The 21,140-nt window shown below is 39.5% G+C and overlaps 1 protein-coding gene across 1 annotated transcript; it reads right to left on the minus strand.

Annotated features, from left to right (window-relative positions):
- Positions 1-998: 998 nt before the first annotated feature.
- Positions 999-19,424, minus strand: LOC146628003 (uncharacterized). Its single transcript, XM_085359268.1, has 43 exons — positions 19,349-19,424; positions 18,952-19,207; positions 18,434-18,548; positions 17,971-18,061; positions 17,750-17,883; positions 17,432-17,648; positions 17,076-17,201; positions 16,866-16,980; positions 16,625-16,775; positions 16,389-16,502; positions 16,239-16,308; positions 15,982-16,119; positions 15,381-15,545; positions 14,872-14,966; positions 14,662-14,788; positions 14,299-14,554; positions 14,111-14,163; positions 13,913-14,016; positions 13,648-13,799; positions 13,369-13,507; positions 12,807-12,917; positions 12,511-12,690; positions 12,019-12,258; positions 11,772-11,928; positions 10,683-10,811; positions 5,523-10,582; positions 5,171-5,345; positions 4,843-5,090; positions 4,547-4,730; positions 4,249-4,459; positions 3,973-4,148; positions 3,782-3,851; positions 3,520-3,620; positions 3,402-3,433; positions 3,128-3,308; positions 2,936-3,040; positions 2,703-2,743; positions 2,492-2,614; positions 2,266-2,364; positions 2,008-2,136; positions 1,870-1,909; positions 1,307-1,430; positions 999-1,206 (listed from the first exon to the last, which is right to left on the minus strand). Exons 1-43 carry the CDS (start codon positions 19,422-19,424, stop codon positions 999-1,001), a joined length of 10,818 nt encoding a protein of 3,605 aa, XP_085215394.1.
- Between the last annotated feature and the right edge of the window lie 1,716 nt (positions 19,425-21,140).

Consider the following 21,140-nt stretch of genomic DNA (forward strand, 5'->3'; position numbering starts at 1 on the left):
ACAGTTTATTCACTCATCTGCATGCAGTGAAGCCATTAAATATAAGAAGCTGAAAATATTGTCTTTTTTCAGATAAAAATTGTATATAAATCTAGAATAATTTCATAATAATAATTTCAAATTGATCTGATGTGATCAATAAAGGACTGAAGTGATAGAATGTTTGTATCCAAGATTTTTTAAATACATTTAATTAAATTCTGAAAACAAAAAGCGTTCGTGTTTCCAACTACATAAGTGGACTGGCTGTGGTAAAATAGCAAAGTTAGCCATGTCTTTGGTATGTTGTCAAAGCAGAATTCAAAGTAATAGAAACTCTGGCTCTCACATAATTCTAGCGTCTTTTTTCATGCTTTGAAATAAACACCAACTGTATCACTGAAGCTTAACAATCTGTAACTCAATCACATCTACAGTATGTGGCCAACAATCTTCACTCACATCCAAGTCGATGAGCAACATTATTGCTGAATTCTTTTCTGTTTCATTCTTATACTTACTAATGTTGTAACAGCTTGTTTCACCCCTACCACGTTTCAAATACTCCACGCGTTTAGTGATTTTGTATCTATATCTACAGTCCATAAGCACATCTCCACTCTTTCCTATTTTTACTTATTACTGCTTCACCAAGAACAGTCAAAATGCAGACTCTCCTGGTCTTTTTATTTCAAAATTTCACCCTGCCAACTTTATTGTATATTAAAAAAAAAACAGCTCGCTAAACTTTAATGTTTTTGTGGAGAATAAGACAGTACATTTAGGGTTTGTGTGATGTAAATGTAAACACAAAATAAATGTTTAGATTTTATTTTACTAGAAAAAAAGAAGATGGAGGAGATGAGACATGAACTGAGTTGCAAGTTCTTTTTTATTTTGATCAGCAGATAAATACTCAAACTACAATACCAATTACTTTGTAAGATATATAATGATTTTTAAGAAAATATGGGAAGAAACATTTAAATGTCACATCTGTGAAGAGACGGACTGTTTCATCACAGCAGTGTGAAGCTTCTCTTCCTGCGAACATGATGTCGAGCTGTGGTGCAGTCCGTCTTGGTACACCCGCACTGTTCCACATACATGTATGTGTAGGGGACCGTGTCTCCATTCAGGCAGACCAGGTCAACAGTGCGATTGCTGAAGTTTATCTCCTTACAGCATGAGCAGGAATGCTCCATAGCTGCTGCTGCTTCAGAGTACCTAAAGATAGCAGGGGACAGGATTATTAATATAGTCAAAGTGTAAAATAACACTTTTTGTAACTTTCCAGGGAACCATATAACATTAAGGTTATCCTTACATGGTGTAAGTGTTGCAGGATCCTTCACAATATGGCATATCTACCTCCTGGGAGGACTGACAACCGCTGAATGTAATATGGGTTTTCATGGACATTAACTTGCATCCCTTCTCCTTCTCCACACCTTTTACAAAAAAAGATGTTGAGTTAGTTTCTTTTATTTCTATTTAATGTAAATCCATCCATCCATACTGTTCCGCTTATCCAGATGTCATAGGCTGAAAGGCAGGTACATCCTGGACAGGTCGACACTCTGTCGACGCCATCATAGGGCTAACACTGACAAACAGCAATTCACAGTTAAATTCACACCTATGTGGAATTTAGAATCAACAGTTAACCTAACTCCACTAAGTGCATGTCTTTGGACTATTGGAGGAAGACACAGTACCCGGAGAGAACCCATGCAGACATTAGGGGAACATGCAAACTACACACAGAAAGACCCTGGCTAGCTGCTGGATTCAAAACAAGTCCCTTCCTGCTGTGAGGCAACAATGTTAACCACCACGCCACTGTGCTGCCTCTGATTAAAATATTATATATCAAAATGTTATACTCACAAATTTTGCAACAGCCATTTGCTGCAGTTTGAATTGTTTCCTAACAAGGAAAATATACAACATTAACACAATTTGTTTCATTTCATTTCAGACAGATACAGTCAATCAATCAAGATTATTTTTTAAAAGCATACTTACAGGTTGACAGTTGCTCTCTTGGAAGGGTGGGCAGACAGTCTGTGAATGACTTGCTGTTAAAGTCTCACCATTCTTAACACAGGTGTAATGTTCACACTTATTCTCCGATGGTGACCAGGTTTCTCCTTGCTAGAAAGCAGTGAAATAGATGTATACACAAATCCACACAAACTTAGTAGTATTTATTTAAACACACAAATAAGCACTTATTGGGGGTTGGCTTAGATGAATTAACGCATGAAGTTACAACCAGCTTACAGTCAAAAGGTGTTTGGTTCCATTAATGTTGACAACACAGTGTTTCTGCACACACTTCCCGCAGCATTCATCTGAATCACTTTCCACATATCCATATCCCTGTGAGACACCGAGAGCGACGTTAGCTTGTGAAGCCCAATCTAGCAAGTGACACACTAAAGCCACCAAAGGAAAACAAACTGGGATGTATGGTGTAAGTGAAGATGACGGCTTTATTGTCTCTTACCAGTTCACAGTGTTCTTTGCATTGTTGAAACACACAAATTATTTTTAATAGACCAGATTTGGGGTCAATCTGATTGGCACAGGTACAATCCTGACATGCAATCACAGGAACTGAAGAACCAGGCTGACAAATAAAGAGAAGGTCATACATAATTATTCCATCATTAAAGGCAAAAAGGTGAGAAATGACAAGTCATCTGCTTCTTATTTACCTGATATTCAGTTTCTCTGTGTACACAAACTCTTTTAGGTTCTAGGAAAGAGTTGGACAAAGACGAGGTGAATTGCATGAAAGTACACACACACACACACACACACACACAGACACACAGACAGACAGACAGACAGACAGACAGACAGACAGACAGATAGATAGATAGATAGATAGATAGATAGATAGATAGATAGATAGATAGATAGATTCAAACTGTTTGAATGAGATTACCACATGTATGTTCTGCACAGCATTTTCCATCAGGGACACTGACAACTGGCTTATATCCAATTGGACAATTCATATTAGTGACTGGGCAGGTGTTAGGCTGACATTCTGCAGAGATGATGGCACAGTGAGATACTACCAAAATCAAATAACATTCTGGAAAATTTTAAAGTGCTTTGATACTATATGTCTTACGACAAACATAGGTAGAACAGCAGGGGTCTGATGGACTGGTCTGGTTGACAAGGACAAACCCAGGAGCAGAGCAGTCTGTAGTGGCTGACGGTGGAGGGCACACCTTAGGCTTGCAAGTCACAGTCTTCGTAGATTCTTCACAGATGCAGTCCTGGCATTTGTACTCAAATCTTTCATTGAACTGAAAGAATAAACCACAACTTATATTATTTTCTCCTGTAAGTAAACAATAAAGAATAGAATTTCTGAAAAAAAAAAAGAGGAAGAAGATCACCTCACGAGGAATGCCCTCAGGATCAAGACATCCTGTTGGAAAATAAAAAAGTCACTAAAACTATATCATATACTTAGGTATGTAGTAGTAAACTGAAAATATTACAAAAAGTAATTACCACATTTTTCAACACATATTCCAGACTCCTGGTTGAAGAGTTTCATTCCATCAGGACAAAAGCATCCCTCAGTAGTGTAGTTCATAGTTGGTCCACTTGGACTGTAAAATAAGTTACGTTGGAACAGCAGTTAAATTCATTCAGTTAAGTTGATAAACAGTGTCACTTTTACTTATTGCCACTGTAACCATTTATATTTTGCCACATTTTGTTATTATCATAGTGCCTAGAAATGTTTTTGCATAGTTTTGCAGAAACTTACTCGTCTTGACAGGTTGGCTGTTCTGCAGGACCACAAGGCTTGTAAACTTTGCCTAATGGGCATTCACCAGCTGATGATGAAGAAAAGAACTTCATTGTTTTGTGCTTTGATTTTTATATACATGCTGGCAAAGTGTCACTTGTGATTCCAACCATTTCAAAACATTTACAAAATGATGAGGGGTTGCTTACTGCACAGTGTGGTGTGGTTCCTCCAGTAAATACAAACTCCAGCCTGAGCACAGGCTGCAGCATAAGTCTGTAAACTTGTGCACTCCACTGTTGGATTTGAAACGTGACAGCTATCAAAAACACAACCTCTGTAGAAATTTTCTGGAGAGACAAATGGATGGCACTCTGCAAAGAGACTGTTTTAACAAAAGACACAAAAATTAATGTATTTTGTTTTAAGTGCAAACTGTTAATAGTACAGGAATAAACTTTTGGGACAGATCAGATCATGCTTACCTAGTTTTAAGTAGGTCACACATGGAGTCTGGTTTGCATGGAGCTAAGGTAGGTGGTGGTTCAGGTGCACTGGTAGGTAGTGCGGGTGGTGTTGGGCAGTTGGGCTGGTAAAGGTCTTCAACAGGCCAATAGTCAGCCATCACTGCACAGCTTTCCACCAGCTTACCTCCAGGCAACATGCAGTCATCAGCCTGATTATTGTTGCATGTTCCTGACAATAGTAATTAAACAGTTAATATTGCAGTACAACCTCAAAGTAAGGGTTAAGAAATATGGCCATTTTAGTGAACATTCTCACCACAATGTCCCTGTGTGTTTTTGCCAAAGTACTGGAATGGAAGGGTTACACTGAAGCCAGTTATTCCAAATGTAACAACCACTTTTAGACGAGGAATCTCTAAAATCAGGTTAATACCTGAATTCATGATCTTAACACCTTGTTGAGAATAAGGTAGGTTCAAACTTTCTCCATTTTTCAGTGCCTACAAAAGAATAATTGCACCATATGTAAAAATATACTATGAAATAATCTATCTTGGTTATTTTGCAGAAAAATACAATAAAATATTGGCAATCATATATGCATAAAGTTACCTCCAACTGTGCAGCTCCAATAAGATTATGATTAATGAGTGTGATGACTTGTGATACATATGATACTGTTATCGATCGTGGACAAGAAACATCTTCAGTTGGATCACAAAAGACATTGTCAATATAAATCTCCAGGTTATGTATCGGTAAGATCTCTTTCATCAAAACATAAGTACAGTTTCCTTGATAACTGTAGTAAAGTCCATCAAATGTGATGTAATGTGGATCTCCCCACCCTTCACATACACCTTAAAAGAAAGAAAAAAAATTTAATGGAGGGGAAAAAACATGAATGGAACAAATGTTTTTTACTCACAAAATAACTTACAGTCGCAAGTATAATATTGACAGCAGTAGTACTCGTCATATACCAGAACTGGTTTCTTTCCATTCGTGCAAGTTATGTTTTGAAGAGGTGGACATTCATATGGAATAATTTCTATTGTGTTGTTCTCTATGCATCTGGCCATGGTGCAGTTGCACAAATAGAAGGTCTCATTTTGCTTGAAGAAAATAGCACAAATAAAAATAGTAAAGGTACTTTAAGATGTTTTTTTGCCAAACACCTATGAGTTCATTAAGCTATAACCTATAAGTTAATTACTGGAAAAGTGAAAACAGTCAAAATCTCATTAAATACAAAGTTATTGAAAAATTTTTTTATGTGTAATGGGTCTTACTGAGACACCCCAATCAGGGCAGTCTGGTGGAGGAGTTGTAGTAGGAGGTGTGGCTGTAGATGTTGTAGTAGGAGGTGTAGCTGTGGTAGTTGGAGGTGTTGGTGTAGTTGTAGTAGGAGGAGTGGTTGTTGTTGTAGCAGGTGTAGTCGTAGTTGTAGTAGTAGGAGGTGTTGGTGTAGTTGTTGTCGGAGGAGTGGTTGTTGTTGTAGGAGGTGTAGTCGTAGTTGTTGTAGTAGGAGGTGTTGGTGTAGTTGTAGTAGTAGGAGTGGTTGTAGTTGTAGGAGGTGTAGTTGTAGTAGGAGGAGTAGTTGTAGTTGTAGGAGGTGTAGTTGTAGTTGTCGTAGTAGGAGGTGTTGTTGTAGTTGTTGTCGGAGGTGAGGTTGTAGTTGTCGTAGTAGGAGGTGTTGTTGTAGTTGTTGTCGGAGGTGAGGTTGTAGTTGTCGTAGTAGGAGGTGTACTTGTGGTAGTTGGAGGCGTTGGTGTAGTTGTAGTAGGAGGAGTGGTTGTTGTTGTAGGAGGTGTAGTCGTAGTTGTTGTAGTAGGAGGTGTTGGTGTAGTTGTAGTAGTAGGAGTGGTTGTAGTTGTAGGAGGTGTAGTCGTAGTTGTTGTAGTAGGAGGTGTTGGTGTAGTTGTAGTAGTAGGAGGTGTTGGTGTAGTTGTTGTCGGAGGAGTGGTTGTTGTTGTAGGAGGTGTAGTCGTAGTTGTTGTAGTAGGAGGTGTTGGTGTAGTTGTAGTAGTAGGAGTGGTTGTAGTTGTAGGAGGTGTAGTTGTAGTAGGAGGGGTAGTTGTAGTTGTAGGAGGTGTAGTTGTAGTTGTTGTGGTAGGCGGTGTAGTTGTGGTAGTTGGTGGCGTTGGTGTAGTTGTTGTAGGAGGAGTGGTTGTTGTTGTAGGAGGTGTAGTCGTAGTTGTTGTAGTAGGAGGTGTTGGTGTAGTTGTTGTAGGAGGAGTGGTTGTAGTTGTAGGAGGTGTAGTTGTAGTAGGAGGAGTAGTTGTAGTTGTAGGAGGTGTAGTTGTGGTAGTTGGAGGCGTTGGTGTAGTTGTAGTAGGAGGAGTGGTTGTTGTTGTAGGAGGTGTAGTCGTAGTTGTTGTAGTAGGGGGTGTTGGTGTAGTTATAGTAGTAGGAGTCGTTGTTGTTGTTGTAGGAGGTGTAGTCGTAGTTGTTGTAGTAGGAGGTGTTGGTGTAGTTGTAGTAGTAGGAGTGGTTGTAGTTGTAGGAGGTGTAGTTGTCGTAGTAGGAGAAGTAGTTGTAGTTGTAGGAGGTGTGGTTGTAGTTGTAGTTGTAGGAGGTGTGGTTGTAGTTGTTGTAGTAGGAGGTGTAGTTGTGGTTGTTGTAGTAGGAGGTGTAGTTGTACTTGTTGTAGTAGGAGGTGTAGTTGTGGTAGTTGGAGGCGTTGGTGTAGTTGTAGTAGGAGGAGTGGTTGTTGTTGTAGGAGGTGTAGTCGTAGTTGTTGTAGTAGGAGGTGTTGGTGTAGTTGTAGTGGTAGGAGTGGTTGTAGTTGTAGGAGGTGTAGTTGTAGTAGGAGGAGTGGTTGTTGTTGTAGGAGGTGTAGTCGTAGTTGTTGTAGTAGGAGAAGTAGTTGTGGTTGTTGTAGGAGGAGTGGTTGTTGTTGTAGGAGGTGTTGGTGTAGTAGTTGTAGTAGGAGGTGTAGTTGTGGTAGTTGTAGTAGGAGGTGTTGGTGTAGTTGTTGTAGGAGGAGTGGTTGTAGTTGTAGGAGGTGTAGTTGTAGTAGGAGGAGTAGTTGTAGTTGTAGGAGGTGTAGTTGTGGTTGTTGTAGGAGGAGTGGTTGTTGTTGTAGAAGGAGTAGTTGTAGTTGTAGGAGGTGTAGTCGTAGTTGTTGTAGTAGGAGGTGTAGTTGTGGTTGTTGTAGGAGGAGTGGTTGTTGTTGTAGAAGGAGTAGTTGTAGTTGTAGGAGGTGTAGTCGTAGTTGTTGTAGTAGGAGGTGTAGTTGTGGTAGTTGGAGGCGTTGGTGTAGTTGTAGTAGGAGGAGTGGTTGTAGTAGTAGGAGGTGTAGTTGTTGTAGTGGGAGGTGTAGTTGTGGTTGTCGGAGGTGTGGTTGTAGTTGTTGTAGGAGGAGTGGTTGTAGTTGTAGGAGGTGTAGTTGTTGTAGTGGGAGGTGTAGTTGTGGTAGTCGGAGGTGTGGTTGTAGTTGTAGTAGGAGGAGTGGTTGTTGTAGGAGGTGTAGTCGTAGTTGTAGTAGGAGGTGTAGTCGTAGTTGTTGTAGTAGGAGGTGTAGTTGTGGTTGTCGGAGGTGTAGTTGTAGTTGTAGTGGGAGGTGTAGTTGTGGTAGTCGGAGGTGTTGATGTAGTCGTGGTACTAGGGGATGTGGTTGTTGAACATATCTTACAACAATATACCCTTATCTCATAGTCATAGCACTTTCTTGGAGGTCTAGTCTGATCCTCTACTCTACATATTAAACCAGTGTCCTGATCACAACTCACAACTTGGCCAGTTTCAGTCACAAAGTCATCAAAGGTTTTGTCCGGGTATAGTACCGCTCTACACTCAATGTCTTGAATATCTTCACATATTTGAAGACCGCTATCTGTGATGTTTTTGTATGTTTCCCAATCACTTTTGTCCGTTGGATCATCCACATCATACCAGTCTGACCACGCACATGTGGTACTTGGAATGCAAGTAGTCGATGAGATTGTGGTTGTACTTGTGGTAGTCGGAGGTGTAGGTGTAGTTGTAGTAGGAGGAGTAGTTGTAGTAGGTGTAGTCGTAGTTGTTGTAGTAGGAGGTGTACTTGTGGTAGTTGAAGGTGTGGCTGTAGTTGTACTTGTGGTTGTCGGAGGTGTAGTCGTAGTTGTTGTAGTAGGAGTGGTTGTTGTAGTTGTAGGAGGAGTGGTTGTTGTTGTAGGAGGTGTAGTCGTAGTTGTTGTAGTAGGGGGTGTTGGTGTAGTTGTGGTAGTCGGAGGAGTGGTTGTTGTTGTAGGAGGAGTAGTTGTAGGAGGTGTAGTTGTAGTTGTTGTAGTAGGAGGTGTTGGTGTAGTTGTTGTAGGCGGAGTGGTTGTTGTTGTAGGAGGAGTAGTTGTAGTTGTAGGAGGTGTAGTCGTAGTTGTTGTAGTAGGAGGTGTAGGTGTAGTTGTGGTAGTCGGAGGAGTGGTTGTTGTTGTAGGAGGAGTAGTTGTAGAAGGTGTAGTTGTACTTGTGGTAGTCGGAGGTGTAGGTGTAGTTGTAGTAGGAGGAGTAGTTGTAGTAGGTGTAGTCGTAGTTGTTGTAGTAGGAGGTGTACTTGTGGTAGTTGAAGGTGTGGCTGTAGTTGTACTTGTGGTTGTCGGAGGTGTAGTCGTAGTTGTTGTAGGAGGAGTAGTTGTAGTTGTAGGAGGAGTAGTTGTAGTTGTAGGAGGAGTAGTTGTAGTTGTAGGAGGAGTGGTTGTTGTTGTAGGAGGTGTAGTCGTAGTTGTTGTAGTAGGAGGTGTTGGTGTAGTTGTGGTAGTCGGAGGAGTGGTTGTTGTTGTAGGAGGAGTAGTTGTAGTTGTTGTAGGAGGAGTGGTTGTAGTAGTGGTAGTCGGAGGTGTGGTTGTAGTGGAAGGTGTAGTTGTGGTAGTTGGAGGTGTGGTTGTAGTTGTTGTAGGAGGAGTGGTTGTAGTAGTAGGAGGTGTAGTTGTGGTTGTCGGAGGTGTGGTTGTAGTTGTAGTGGGAGGAGTGGTTGTAGTTGTAGGAGGTGTAGTTGTGGTTGTCGGAGGTGTGGTTGTAGTTGTAGTGGGAGGAGTGGTTGTAGTAGTAGGAGATGTAGTTGTGGTTGTAGTTGTTGTAGGAGGAGTGGTTGTAGTTGTAGGAGGTGTAGTTGTGGTTGTCGGAGGTGTGGTTGTAGTTGTAGGAGGTGTAGTTGTGGTTGTTGTAGGAGGAGTGGTTGTAGTAGTGGTAGTCGGAGGTGTGGTTGTAGTAGTAGAAGGTGTAGTTGTGGTAGTCGGAGGTGTGGTTGTAGTTGTTGTAGTAGGGGTGGTTGTAGTAGTAGGAGGTGTAGTTGTGGTTGTCGGAGGTGTGGTTGTAGTTGTTGTAGGAGGAGTGGTTGTAGTAGTAGGAGGTGTAGTTGTGGTAGTCGGAGGTGTCGATGTAGTCGTGGTACTAGGAGATGTGGTTGTTGAACATATCTTACAACAATATACCCTTATCTCATAGTCATAGCACTTTCTTGGAGGTCTAGTCTGATCCTCTACTCTACATATTAAACCAGTGTCCTGATCACAACTAACAACTTGGCCAGTTTCAGTCACAAAGTCATCAAAGGTTTTGTCCGGGTATAGTACCGCTCTACACTCAATGTCTTGAATATCTTCACATATTTGAAGACCGCTATCTGTGATGTTTTTGTATGTTTCCCAATCACTTTTGTCCGTTGGATCATCCACATCATACCAGTCTGACCACGCACATGTGGTACTTGGAATGCAAGTAGTCGATGAGATTGTGGTTGTACTTGTGGTAGTCGGGGGTGTAGGTGTAGTTGTAGTAGGAGGAGTAGTTGTAGTAGGTGTAGTCGTAGTTGTTGTAGTAGGATGTGTTGGTGTAGTTGTTGTAGGAGGAGTGGTTGTTGTTGTAGGAGGTGTAGTCGTAGTTGTTGTAGTAGGAGGTGTTGGTGTAGTTGTAGTAGTAGGAGTGGTTGTAGTTGTAGGAGGTGTAGTTGTGGTAGTTGGAGGTGTGGGTGTAGTTGTAGTAGGAGGAGTGGTTGTTGTTGTAGGAGGTGTAGTCGTAGTTGTTGTAGTAGGGGGTGTTGGTGTTGTTGTAGTAGTAGGAGTGGTTGTTGTTGTAGGAGGTGTAGTCGTAGTTGTTGTAGTAGGAGGTGTTGGTGTAGTTGTTGTAGGAGGAGTGGTTGTTGTTGTAGGAGGTGTAGTCGTAGTTGTTGTAGTAGGAGGTGTTGGTGTAGTTGTAGTAGTAGGAGTGGTTGTAGTTGTAGGAGGTGTAGTTGTAGTAGGTGTAGTCGTAGTTGTTGTAGTAGGTGTAGTTGTGGTAGTTGGAGGTATTGTCGTAGTTGGCTCACATACATCCACACATGTTTTGTTTTTCTCATCAAATATGGGCTTATCTTCTGGGCATACAGGGTAACAGCCTGTATAAAAGGATATCACATAATAACCTTAATTAATATTTCTGAATGGCACATTTATCTGATTCAAGGTAATACAAACTGACACGACTGAACCTCCTACCTTCCAGGGTGGGTATCGGATTCAAACATACACCTTCTGGATTCAAACAGGTCTTGTAGCATGGAGAGTGGCAAGGGTTATAGTGCCACGTGCATATAAATGGGTCGTTGTAGTAATCACAATAGACAGCTAGGAGAAAAAGATACAAATTATGCCATTTACTTAGATGATTAAAATGTTGACTAAAATATATGAAATTTCAATTTATAATGTGAATGCAGTTCAAACTCCACTCTCACATTAAAATTTAATAAGGTTATTGAAAATATTTTGGAATTTCTGTCTGATTGCACTAAAATAAAAAGATTGCAATGAGATTATTTATTTGATTTTGGAAATAAGTAACCCTGACTATAATATACACTGAGTTTAAATTGAAGTGAATGTGTTACATATGCAAGTGTTATAAACTAAAGCAAATATTGTCTGCAGTATATTTGATGTTAGATTACATAAGTAAAAAGTCTTTACTTATTACAGATGCAAAATGTGTTTCCTTTCACTTTTCCACATATTATTTTTGTTGTGATTATCGTTAATCACGTTTGACCTACACTCAGTATTTAAGAATGATCCCACTACAATTGCATATCCTTTTCAATAGAGCCCAACATGTTATATTACAGGATTTTTTTAAGCTAACACAAACCAAACACCGACTCTGGAACAATCACTTTGCCACATCCATTTTCTTTTGCATTTAACACTGTGTTGTCCGGAGAGGGGGGCAGATTAATAATCTCAAAAACAACAAAATAATCTATTTATCAAATTTAATACATACATTTTATAAAGATACACACAGTTTACACTGTTTAATAAATGGTCTGACTATGTTTGTAAAAATGAGAAAATTCAGTTTCAGATGCTTTATAAGCTTGCAAAAGCACGTGTCCACTTTGGCCCGTATTGGTTATTGAGTGTAGCTTGATACAGAAAAGATCAAGTTTATTAATTAATAATAATAAAGTAAAAAATACAAAAAATGATGGGGTATGTTTACTGAGCAGATTGATATATAGAATTTAAAGCCTCAAAGACAAAGTCATGTGTCAGAAAAGGTGGGGGGGGAAACAAACTGTTACTCACGACAGATCTCTGGAGTTCTCCATGCAATGCAAACATCATGCTCATTGCAAGCCTGAGCGTAAGCTGCAACTGCTGTGCAGAAACATTCACAGTCTCCTCCAGTGTCGCAGGCACATGAGTCTTTTACGCAGTTTTCATAAAATGGAAAAGGGCTAACCTGAACAGTGGTGCAAATTTGATGATGATTTTTTTTTAGAGCATTGTTTTAGATTTGCGTGAATGTGAACAAGTTACAAATTCTCATTACCTTTTTGTGGCATTCTTTAAATGTTTCTCCAATTATGATGCTACACATCAATTTTGCCCACTGATGTCGACCGGGTGTTACTGCGCACGGATCAATGTTCACCTCCGCATCTGGACAAGAGCTAGACACTTTCCAGCTGTTTGCAAACTCAAGTGGATTGCTCACCACCAGCTGACCCTGAGTGGTGTAGTCATTCTGTCCATCACCATCGAAATTACCACACAGGCCACACACCTCTCCCTGTGCAAATAAACAAAAGAGTCAATCGAGCAATGTGAGATCTTAATAGATATAATTTAGTGATTTACATTTATCATAATTTCATTAATATATTAGGCTCCTAGGAATTTTCTTTCTTTTTTAGAAATGATTCTGTTAATTTTTTCAATATGAGGTATTGAAAACCACAAGTATGTGGTCAGACAAAAAAGGGTACAATAAAATAGTAAAACTTTAATGCAAGAATTTAATGTAACAGTTACTGTGACTCACGTTGTGCGTTGGTTCAAGCAGGATCCGAACAGCTGTTTTGCGATCCCACATCACTGCCATCCCAATCTCAGATTCTACAACCACATACAAGCCAACATTCCTTATCTTGTACTTGATCTCAGGTCCATGTCCCAGATCACCCTCTTCAACTCTTCCCCTTGATAGTTTAATTTCATTTCTCTGTAATGAAGGAAAGGAAATTTCTGTTGGTTCAATTGCAATGCTGAAAATATATTTACTTAGATTTACTATTGATGGCATAAGAAAGCTTTGATATTGTTTATAAGTGATCTTACCCCCAGTTGAATTCTGACTTTTTTAGAGCAGGTGGTGCCCGTAGAGCCACAAGGTACATTTTCAGTGATAACTCCAAAGCTGTTGTGCACCGTTTTATTGCCACAGTTGTTCTGTTAAAAAAAAAAGGGAAAAAAAAGGTTAAACTTTGTGTTTTTTGGGGGCTAAAGTAGACGATAACAGGAACAAGATTATGCACTTAAATGTTATATATTGACTAACTGCCTTTGAATCTTTATGTAATGACTTTTGGAGACACAGTGTAGGTAATTCTTAACTGTCTCAAATCTTTGCACTTAGAAAAAATGATATTATTTACAATATAAGGCATTTGCTCCTTGCAATTTCACCTATGAGTTCTAAGTAAGTAATTGTATTTGGTAAACAAAATATACAGTGTGAATGGCATGTAACTTTTTTTTTACAAAGGAAATTAGAGTTGCATAACTGACTTTACTCCTAATTGTTCAGAGTTTATTTCTATGAGAAACTTTAGATCAGGACATGACAAGGTCAATTTAGGTGACAGCTGTGCTTTGGATGATTCTGGCATACATTATTTACCTTTACAGCAATATAGCCACACTGTCCTTGAAATGCATATGTTTTCTGATCAAATGTGGTGTAGTGACCACTTCCATAAATAATGCAAGTTCCTGGACATTTTTTCTCAGAGCATGTCCATTTTCCACTTTGGCAGGTACTAAATGTATCAAAAAAAAAAAAAGTAAATACAGTACAATTTGAATACTGTGAGAAAAACATGTCATATATATCACATACTGTTTATTACTCTACAAGTATTAATTAGAAAATAACTAAAAAAATAAAATAAGATCCTACCAGGTGTTGCACTGATTAGGTATTTGTGTCCCGGAGACATAGAGATGGCCATCATGTTTGCATGGACAGTCACTTTCTTTCACACAGAAACCTTTACCATCATCAAGGAGGCCACTGGGACACCGACAACCAGATTCACACTCTGTGGCATCCTGGGAGGATAGAAAGACCACATTGATAAAAAATAAATAAATAAATAAATAAATAAATAATATTTATCAGATATTGTTTTTTCAGACTTGGAGGTGCATCAAAAACAACTCACACAATCATCATTGTCCAGATTTAAACAAGTTCGAGCACACTGCACTCCAACAACTCCTGCGCTTGCAGTGGAGCAGTTGAAGTATTCTTTTGGAGAAGGACAAGCTGTAGAAACTGTAGGAAAAAAAGTACAAATTCCTTTAATATACTATATATTGTCTTAAAAAAACTCTCTCATTGAAGAAGAAAAAAAACTGACTTGACATGCGGGTTCTCCCAGAATGGCAATGAAGAACTCCGTTGGTGCATATGCTAGAAAAAGTCACCAGAATTATAAAGATACAACACAAAAAGCCAAGTCTGTGTAAATCCATCATACTACATGTATTACGGTCCTGTTTAATCCTTAGTTTAGGATGTTTCATTTGAAATCCTGAAGTGACTCACCAGCGCTCGTTGTTGGTGCTGATGGACTTGCCTGACTTTACGTAGACTTCATTATGGTAACAGGGACACTTTGCCACTGGGACACAGATGCCGTTGTCATCTAGGTAGTGACCCTCAGCGCAGGAACAGCCATCCACAGGCAAGAAATCAGAGGTGCAGCTCTGCTGCTTTAAGCTCAATGAGCTGCAAGTCAGCTGGCATCTCTGATTTTTGTAAGAGAAGGTCTGAGATGCTGGGCAGTTCTTGGTGTATTTTTCTGTTTTACAGAAAATATGCTAATGATTACCTCATAGTTTTGGACTAACTAATAAAAAAGAACACGCTCATCAAACTTCATTACTGAGCTGTTTCAGATACACTTACCGCACACATTCTCTCTCCAGTCTGTCAAGAACACTCCCTTTGATGCACAAGCTCTTGTGTAGGAGGAGAATACAGCACACAGGCAGTCCTCGCTCTTCTCACAGTTACAGCTAGCATAAGTACATCGCTGTAGAAAACAGTGAACACATTTTTATTGTATTACAGTCCCACTGTATTTAGTTAAAGAAACACAGATAGATTGTGTTGTACCTTGTAGTAAATCTCAGGATCCACTACAGAATGGCACTCTGCAAAGGTGCTATTTGGCTGTCGTAGCAAGGCGCACCAGTGATTGGCATACTTTTCTATAAGTAGATGAGTAAAAATGTCATTTCTTGCTTATATTTCTTGCTTGTTTATATATGCTGCAATTAGTGCCTGGAAAGTAAGTTTCAAGAAAATGATAGCAATTAAAGAAATAAACTTCCTTCCATCCATCCATCCATTCTCTTCCACTTATCCTTGTCAGGGTCGCGGGGTGGGTGGGAGGTAGGGTACACCCTGGACACACCGTGGACACGTTGCCAGTGTGTCACAGGGCTAACACATAGAGGATAGACAACCATTCACACTCACATCCACACCTATGACCAATTTATAGTTACTAATTAATCCAAACCCACTAAACAAATAGGTGGAGTTCAGAAAAAACATAAACGTGGACAATAAAATAAGGAATAAGAAATAAACTTGATGGACAAAAACACTTTCCAGTTTACCATTTTCCACGCTGAAAGAACAAGGGTCATCGAGTCTGTCTTCTCTGTCTTGGCATATATGGCTAGCCTTCCAGGAGTTACTGAAAGCTGCTGCACTTCCCTCCACAATGCCCTGACGAGTGTTCATGTCATCAGACAGGACCATGTTGTAGTTCCCACATAAACCTAAAAATTACAGATTCTTAATGAAGAAATTATCATGAAATGCAAATAAGAATGCTAAAGAAAAAAAGTATATGAAAATAAATTATTTTCAATGACTTGCTAGTTGGGTGGTATTCAGAGTGGGACAATCCTGAGATCATCCCTGGTCACATACAACACAATTTCTCTATTATGTTCTTTGGCTACCTTACAAAAGGTTGTAATAAGGTTGCTGGCAGTGTTTAATTAAAAAAACAACAACATATGAATCACTGAAGTCAACATAATCTGCTGTTGTTTCATTTGTTTAAGCTGCAAATGGCAAAGTTTGTTTCGAAATGCACAGATATAACCATCTTCAACAGACAGCATTCTTTAAGTCTTGCAATAAATAGTTACTTAATAAATGCATACTAGCCCTCGTGATATAATGCTTTAAGACTAATGTAAAACTTACCACGTGTCTTTTCTCTGTAGCTCTGCTCCAGGCTGACATAGACTTGCATGAGAGGCACATGTTGGATCTGAATTTGCAAACCAAAACTGGTCTGGAGGATGATGTGAAAGGACGAAGCGTGGAATATACTGATATCCCCTGTGAATGAAGAGATACACAAAAATCAGTGGTATCAGTGGCTCAGTGGCTAAGTTCTTACATCTCAGCATAAATGAAAGTAACATCTTAAATCGAAAGTTCCTTATTTTCCGACCAACCTGAGAAGTACGGCAAACTGATACTCTGCATATTCTGCTTTACTGCGCCATCAGCAGTGAATGTTAACACCTGAATAAAAACAGAATCGATCATTAAAATGTTGCAGCTGTCAGTATCTATTTAAAGCACGAGCCCGGTATTAAACTCACATTGTGTCTGTCATTGTTCAGCAGGATTTTGATGGTCTTCAGACAGGTGTCATACTCTTGGTGTGCACATGGTACCAGTTTGACCAGAATGGTAAACGCAGGGCTTGCATCATCCTGAAATACACATAATGTAAGCAAAAGAAAAAAAATGTAGCCTAATCCAATATATTTTTACTTACATGTGCCCAACACAGTATTGTCTAAAATTTGACTGTACTGTACTAAGGCTCATTTACCTTTCTTTCCACCTTTGCCAGGGTGTAGTAACAGTCTCCATGGAAGGTGAAGTCTTTCCCATCAAAGGTGGTTACATGTGAACCTTCTTCAACCGCACACGTAGAAGGTGTTGAAAGACTTTCACAAGCCCATCTACCTTCAAAACACGTGCTGAAAAAAAAAAAACCCAAATTCATTAAGAAAACAAAATATGCAGACACATTGTTAAAAATTACATTCTGATTGCATTATGAACATTACCATTCCTCTCGCTCCTGTCTGTAAACTTCACCAGATTCATAGATTTTTCCATGCTTGCACTGGCATTCAGACTGAGCAATACACCCCCTCATGGAAATGTCATCGAACACGGTTCCTGAAATGGAAGGTTGGCATTTGAAGGTAACATCCCATGAAAAGAGAAGCTTTAACAGGTGTGTAGAAAGAAACTTATTTGACAAGCGCGCTAACCAGGAGGACAGAAGCAGCCGTCCATTTTGTGGTCCTCACAGAATGAGCTTGTGTCTTGATGCGTGCAGGTATCCACACAAGGGGATCCACTCTCTTCATAAACCATGTTGAATGGGCACTGTTTGGCTGTGAAGGAAGTGGGAATTTACGCAAAGTGTCTAAACATCAACTTGTTGAAGTTTTTCACTTGAGTGTAAAAACAGCAGATTTTTTTGTGCACTTATTTTACTTCTGACATTTGCCAAATTTCACCATATACTTGGCTCAGGTGATTTCAGTGTTTTGGTACTCTCTCTACCGCTTAATATATAAAATACAAAAAGAAAAAGAAAAAGAAAGAAAAAACAAAACTTTACCACAGAACTCAGAAGTCCTCCAGTTGGGAGGCTCCCCTCCTGCATGGGAACACTGTCGAGAGAACTCAGAGAGTGTGCTGCAGACACAAAAGTCATCTGAATGGTTGGTGCAGCCACACATGTCCTGCACACAGGCCTGAATGTAAGGCTCGGGGTCAATCAGTTTGGTACAGGAGCTCCAGGTTTCTGCATGCAGCATCTCTTCACAGGTGTTTTGCTAAACGACAGTAAACACATGCACAATTATTTAATGCAAACAAAAAAAAAAACATCAGATCTCTTTCGTTAAACCTGGCTAAAGTAGGTAACAAAACTCACAAACTCTTTGCATGACTCTGGCACATTCATAGCTTCCTGTGAGACATCTTCCTCTTCATATGGGTCCTCACAATCATCATTTGGACGATGGACTTTATGTATGTTGCCAAACTCAATGGGGCTGATTTTCCGACCTTTTGCATACAATTACATTAGTAGGGACACGCAATAGCCAGCATATTGAAGATTTTAAAAATTAATGAATGATGAACAGCTTTTACCATCAAGGAGGAACTCGTTGTAAACTGGAACACCGTTAAAATCTCCACAAAGTCCACAAGTGCGGTTAGTGTAATCATTATCAATTTCCACCTTAAATATGGAGTAAAGGGTTAGAAAAAGTTTTAGAAACCAGACATGACATGTTTAAGATATTAATACAGTATATATATATAATATATAATATATATAATAATAACAAAATAAAATGAAACGAATGCATCAAAGTTGCCACATTTAAGGACTTTACATGTATGCAAGGACAATAGTAACCACTGTAACTATTGTTGTAGTGAACCAGGTAATCGGCAATTCAACTCGAGGACAATGTGTTTATTTAAATGCCACACAGACCAAAATATAAAAGTATGGCTAAGTATTTCTGGAGGTTGGGCTGTTAGTCATTAATAAAAGAAATGTGTTTAAAATAATGTCCTATTGGATCTGTCTATTTTAAGGATTTACCATGACTGCATCATCAAGGTTCCACATGACAATGATGCCAACTTTGGACTGGAGCTTGATGTAGACTGCATTTCTTTCCACTTGTACTCCGGCCTCGTAGTGTGGCAGTTTGACACTGAGAAGAAAGATAATATCTTTTTGACAATTATAATTCATTTATATCTATAATTAACATTATATAAGAAGCATCTCTGTAATGAATAAAGTCTTTTGCATTAGTAAATCACTCTGTGAACTTCAGCTGTGCTTTTTATGAGTGTATACAAGTGCTGAGGGGAAGTGTGCGTAATGATGAACATGGTCAATCAATCAATCAATCAATCAAAGATTAATAAGCATGTGGATATTTCTTCCTACTCCATTTCAGACTTGATGATGATTTAGTGGTTAATTCATGTCATTAGGATTGTGTGTATGTATTGTTTATATATATATATATATATATATATATCTGAGATAAAAGATTATCATTGTCATCATAATTCTATCAGAGTTGCTTTTTTTTTTTTTAAACTTACGGCAGGTCGTTCACAGTGACCACATCCTTGCTGAGGTGAAATGCAAAATCGATGATGGTGACCACCACATAACTGACTGTCGGGTTTCCATTGTTTTCATTCCTCTTCATGTGCACAGAGAACTCTGGGAAGGTGTCATGGCAGTCGGAGACCAGGTTGTATTCACACATGCCAGGAAACTGGTACACATCACCATCGAACGTCTTGAAGTGCTCCCTGCCCCATGTGCTACAGATGCTGCTCACATGGTTGCGGACTGGAGAAACATTCACGTAAATAAAAGATGAATATTGGTGGAAGTATTATAAATGTTGTGTTCATATATGCATCAATGAAGAAGATACATTTATTTAAATAATTGAGGTTTAAAAGCAGACCAAAATTATTTGAGTCTTACCCAATCTGGCTTGGATCTCAGTGACATGGGCTATAGTCAAAGCAAGGAAGCACAACCCCACCGAACTCCCCCTCATTGTTGCCACTGTGGACTTGATGTTCCCTGAGTGGGTAATGTAGAGAGTGGTTCTTGACTACCTTTTATATTGAGATCAGACTTTTTTTTTCTCACAGCTTCTTCCTGTGTAAGACGTGAAGATTTATTGCTAGTCGTGGCAAACATGTGCTGGATGGCTGTCCAACACCCTTCACAAATCCCATATAACTTATTATTACATCCTTCCTCTTGATTGAACAAGTATGTTTGCACTTGAATATATCTTCATTTCAAGACAACAGAGGCAGCAATAAAATGCTCCTCTGTTCTAAATCTATTGTTTCATAAGGATCCAATAATTATAATTTATTAAAAACAGAAATGAAAAGGGGAAAATGAGACACTGGGATGTCAAATTTCTTACAAACCTGCCAAGGAAGTAAAGATCTCATGAGTGACTATGACCATGCAGGTATCACCTAACATAATATGAAATCTACGTGACATGCTTTAAGCAAAGCTTATGCCAACTTGTCTACCATCTGCTTTACATTTGATAAGATCATTGACAAACATCCTGCAATACTCGGGAGCTTGCTCATGTATTCATGTTCTACTCAAAAGCCATTAAGCAGCAGAGTTTGATTCCTTCAGCTTTATCTCTAGCAGCTCATTCTTGGGAATGTTGCAAATTCACAAACAGAAAGGAACTTTAAACCGAGGAAAGAAAAGTCTCAATTTGATCGGGGGTGTTTTACACATTACATACACAATTGACCAATGTATGTCTTTAACTAATTTTCATCAGTTTACTCATATATCCCTGTAGGGCTGCATTCTCAGCCCCCTACTGTATGCCCTATATATCTATGACTGAACACCAACCCAACCAATGTCATCGTTAAGTAGACCAATGTCACCACCGCTATTGGGCTCATCTCTGATGAGACAGCGTACAGGGCAGAGGTTGAGAATTGATAACCTGAAACTGAACCTCCCTCATACAAAAGAACTCAGATATTAGTACTTTAAGTTTGGGACCCATCAGAAGGCCCATCAGCGGCCACACTTCCTCTGCATCCAGAGGAAGAACAAACTCGACCTGAAGCTGCTACTGGCCTACTACCGCCCCTCAGTGGAGAGCGGGTTCTCCTACTGCCTGGATGTTTTCTATTCAGGGACCACGAAAAATCATTCACTGTACTTTTCCACCACTGAAGGGCATCGCCAGATCGTTCTGTCTCAGGAAAATCAGACCTATCACAGGTGACCCCTTGCACCCTGCCTGCTTGACCCGCTGTCCTCTGGTCGGCGCCTCAGGTCAATCAGGTCCCACACCTCCAAACGCATAAACTTCTTCCCCTGAGCCAGTGTCATGGTCCTGGGTCGTGTGACCCAGTGCTTTGAGTTTCCATGTATTTTGATATTGATTGTGTATGTTTAGTTCTTTTGGTAGTAGCTTCCAGGTTACTTAGTTTACTTCTTTGTTTATTAGATCCCTTTATGTCATCACCCCTGTGTTAAGTATTCCCTGCTGGTTTGTGTCATGTCTATGTCTCTCCATATTTCCTGTTTTATGTTGAAATGTCTTGTGTTTCTTTGTACAATGTGTTTAGTTTTACTCTCCCCTGTGATGTCATTATGTTTCTTTCTAGTCAGCTGTTTCCTCATGTGTCTCCACTTTCTCTGATCACCTCATGTGTGTATTTAGTCTTTGTGTTGTCAATCAATCTTTGTCAGGATGTCTATTTTCCTC

The sequence above is a fragment of the Diplotaxodon limnothrissa genome, linkage group LG7 (assembly GCF_057381915.1).
Source record: "Diplotaxodon limnothrissa isolate DT_005_m linkage group LG7, D_limnothrissa_male_GT1.1, whole genome shotgun sequence".
Taxonomy (NCBI): domain Eukaryota; kingdom Metazoa; phylum Chordata; class Actinopteri; order Cichliformes; family Cichlidae; genus Diplotaxodon; species Diplotaxodon limnothrissa.

Coding starts and splice junctions, on each gene's coding strand:
- LOC146628003 (XM_085359268.1), bottom strand. CDS start 19,424: ATGAGGGGGAGTTCGGTGGGGTTGTGCTTCCTTGCTTTGACTATAGCC. Junction 18,549..18,951: donor GTCACTGTGAACGACCTGCC/GTAAGTTTAAAA, acceptor CTTTCTTCTCAG/TGTCAAACTGCCACACTACG. Junction 3,309..3,401: donor CTGAGGGCATTCCTCGTGAG/GTGATCTTCTTC, acceptor TTATTCTTTCAG/TTCAATGAAAGATTTGAGTA.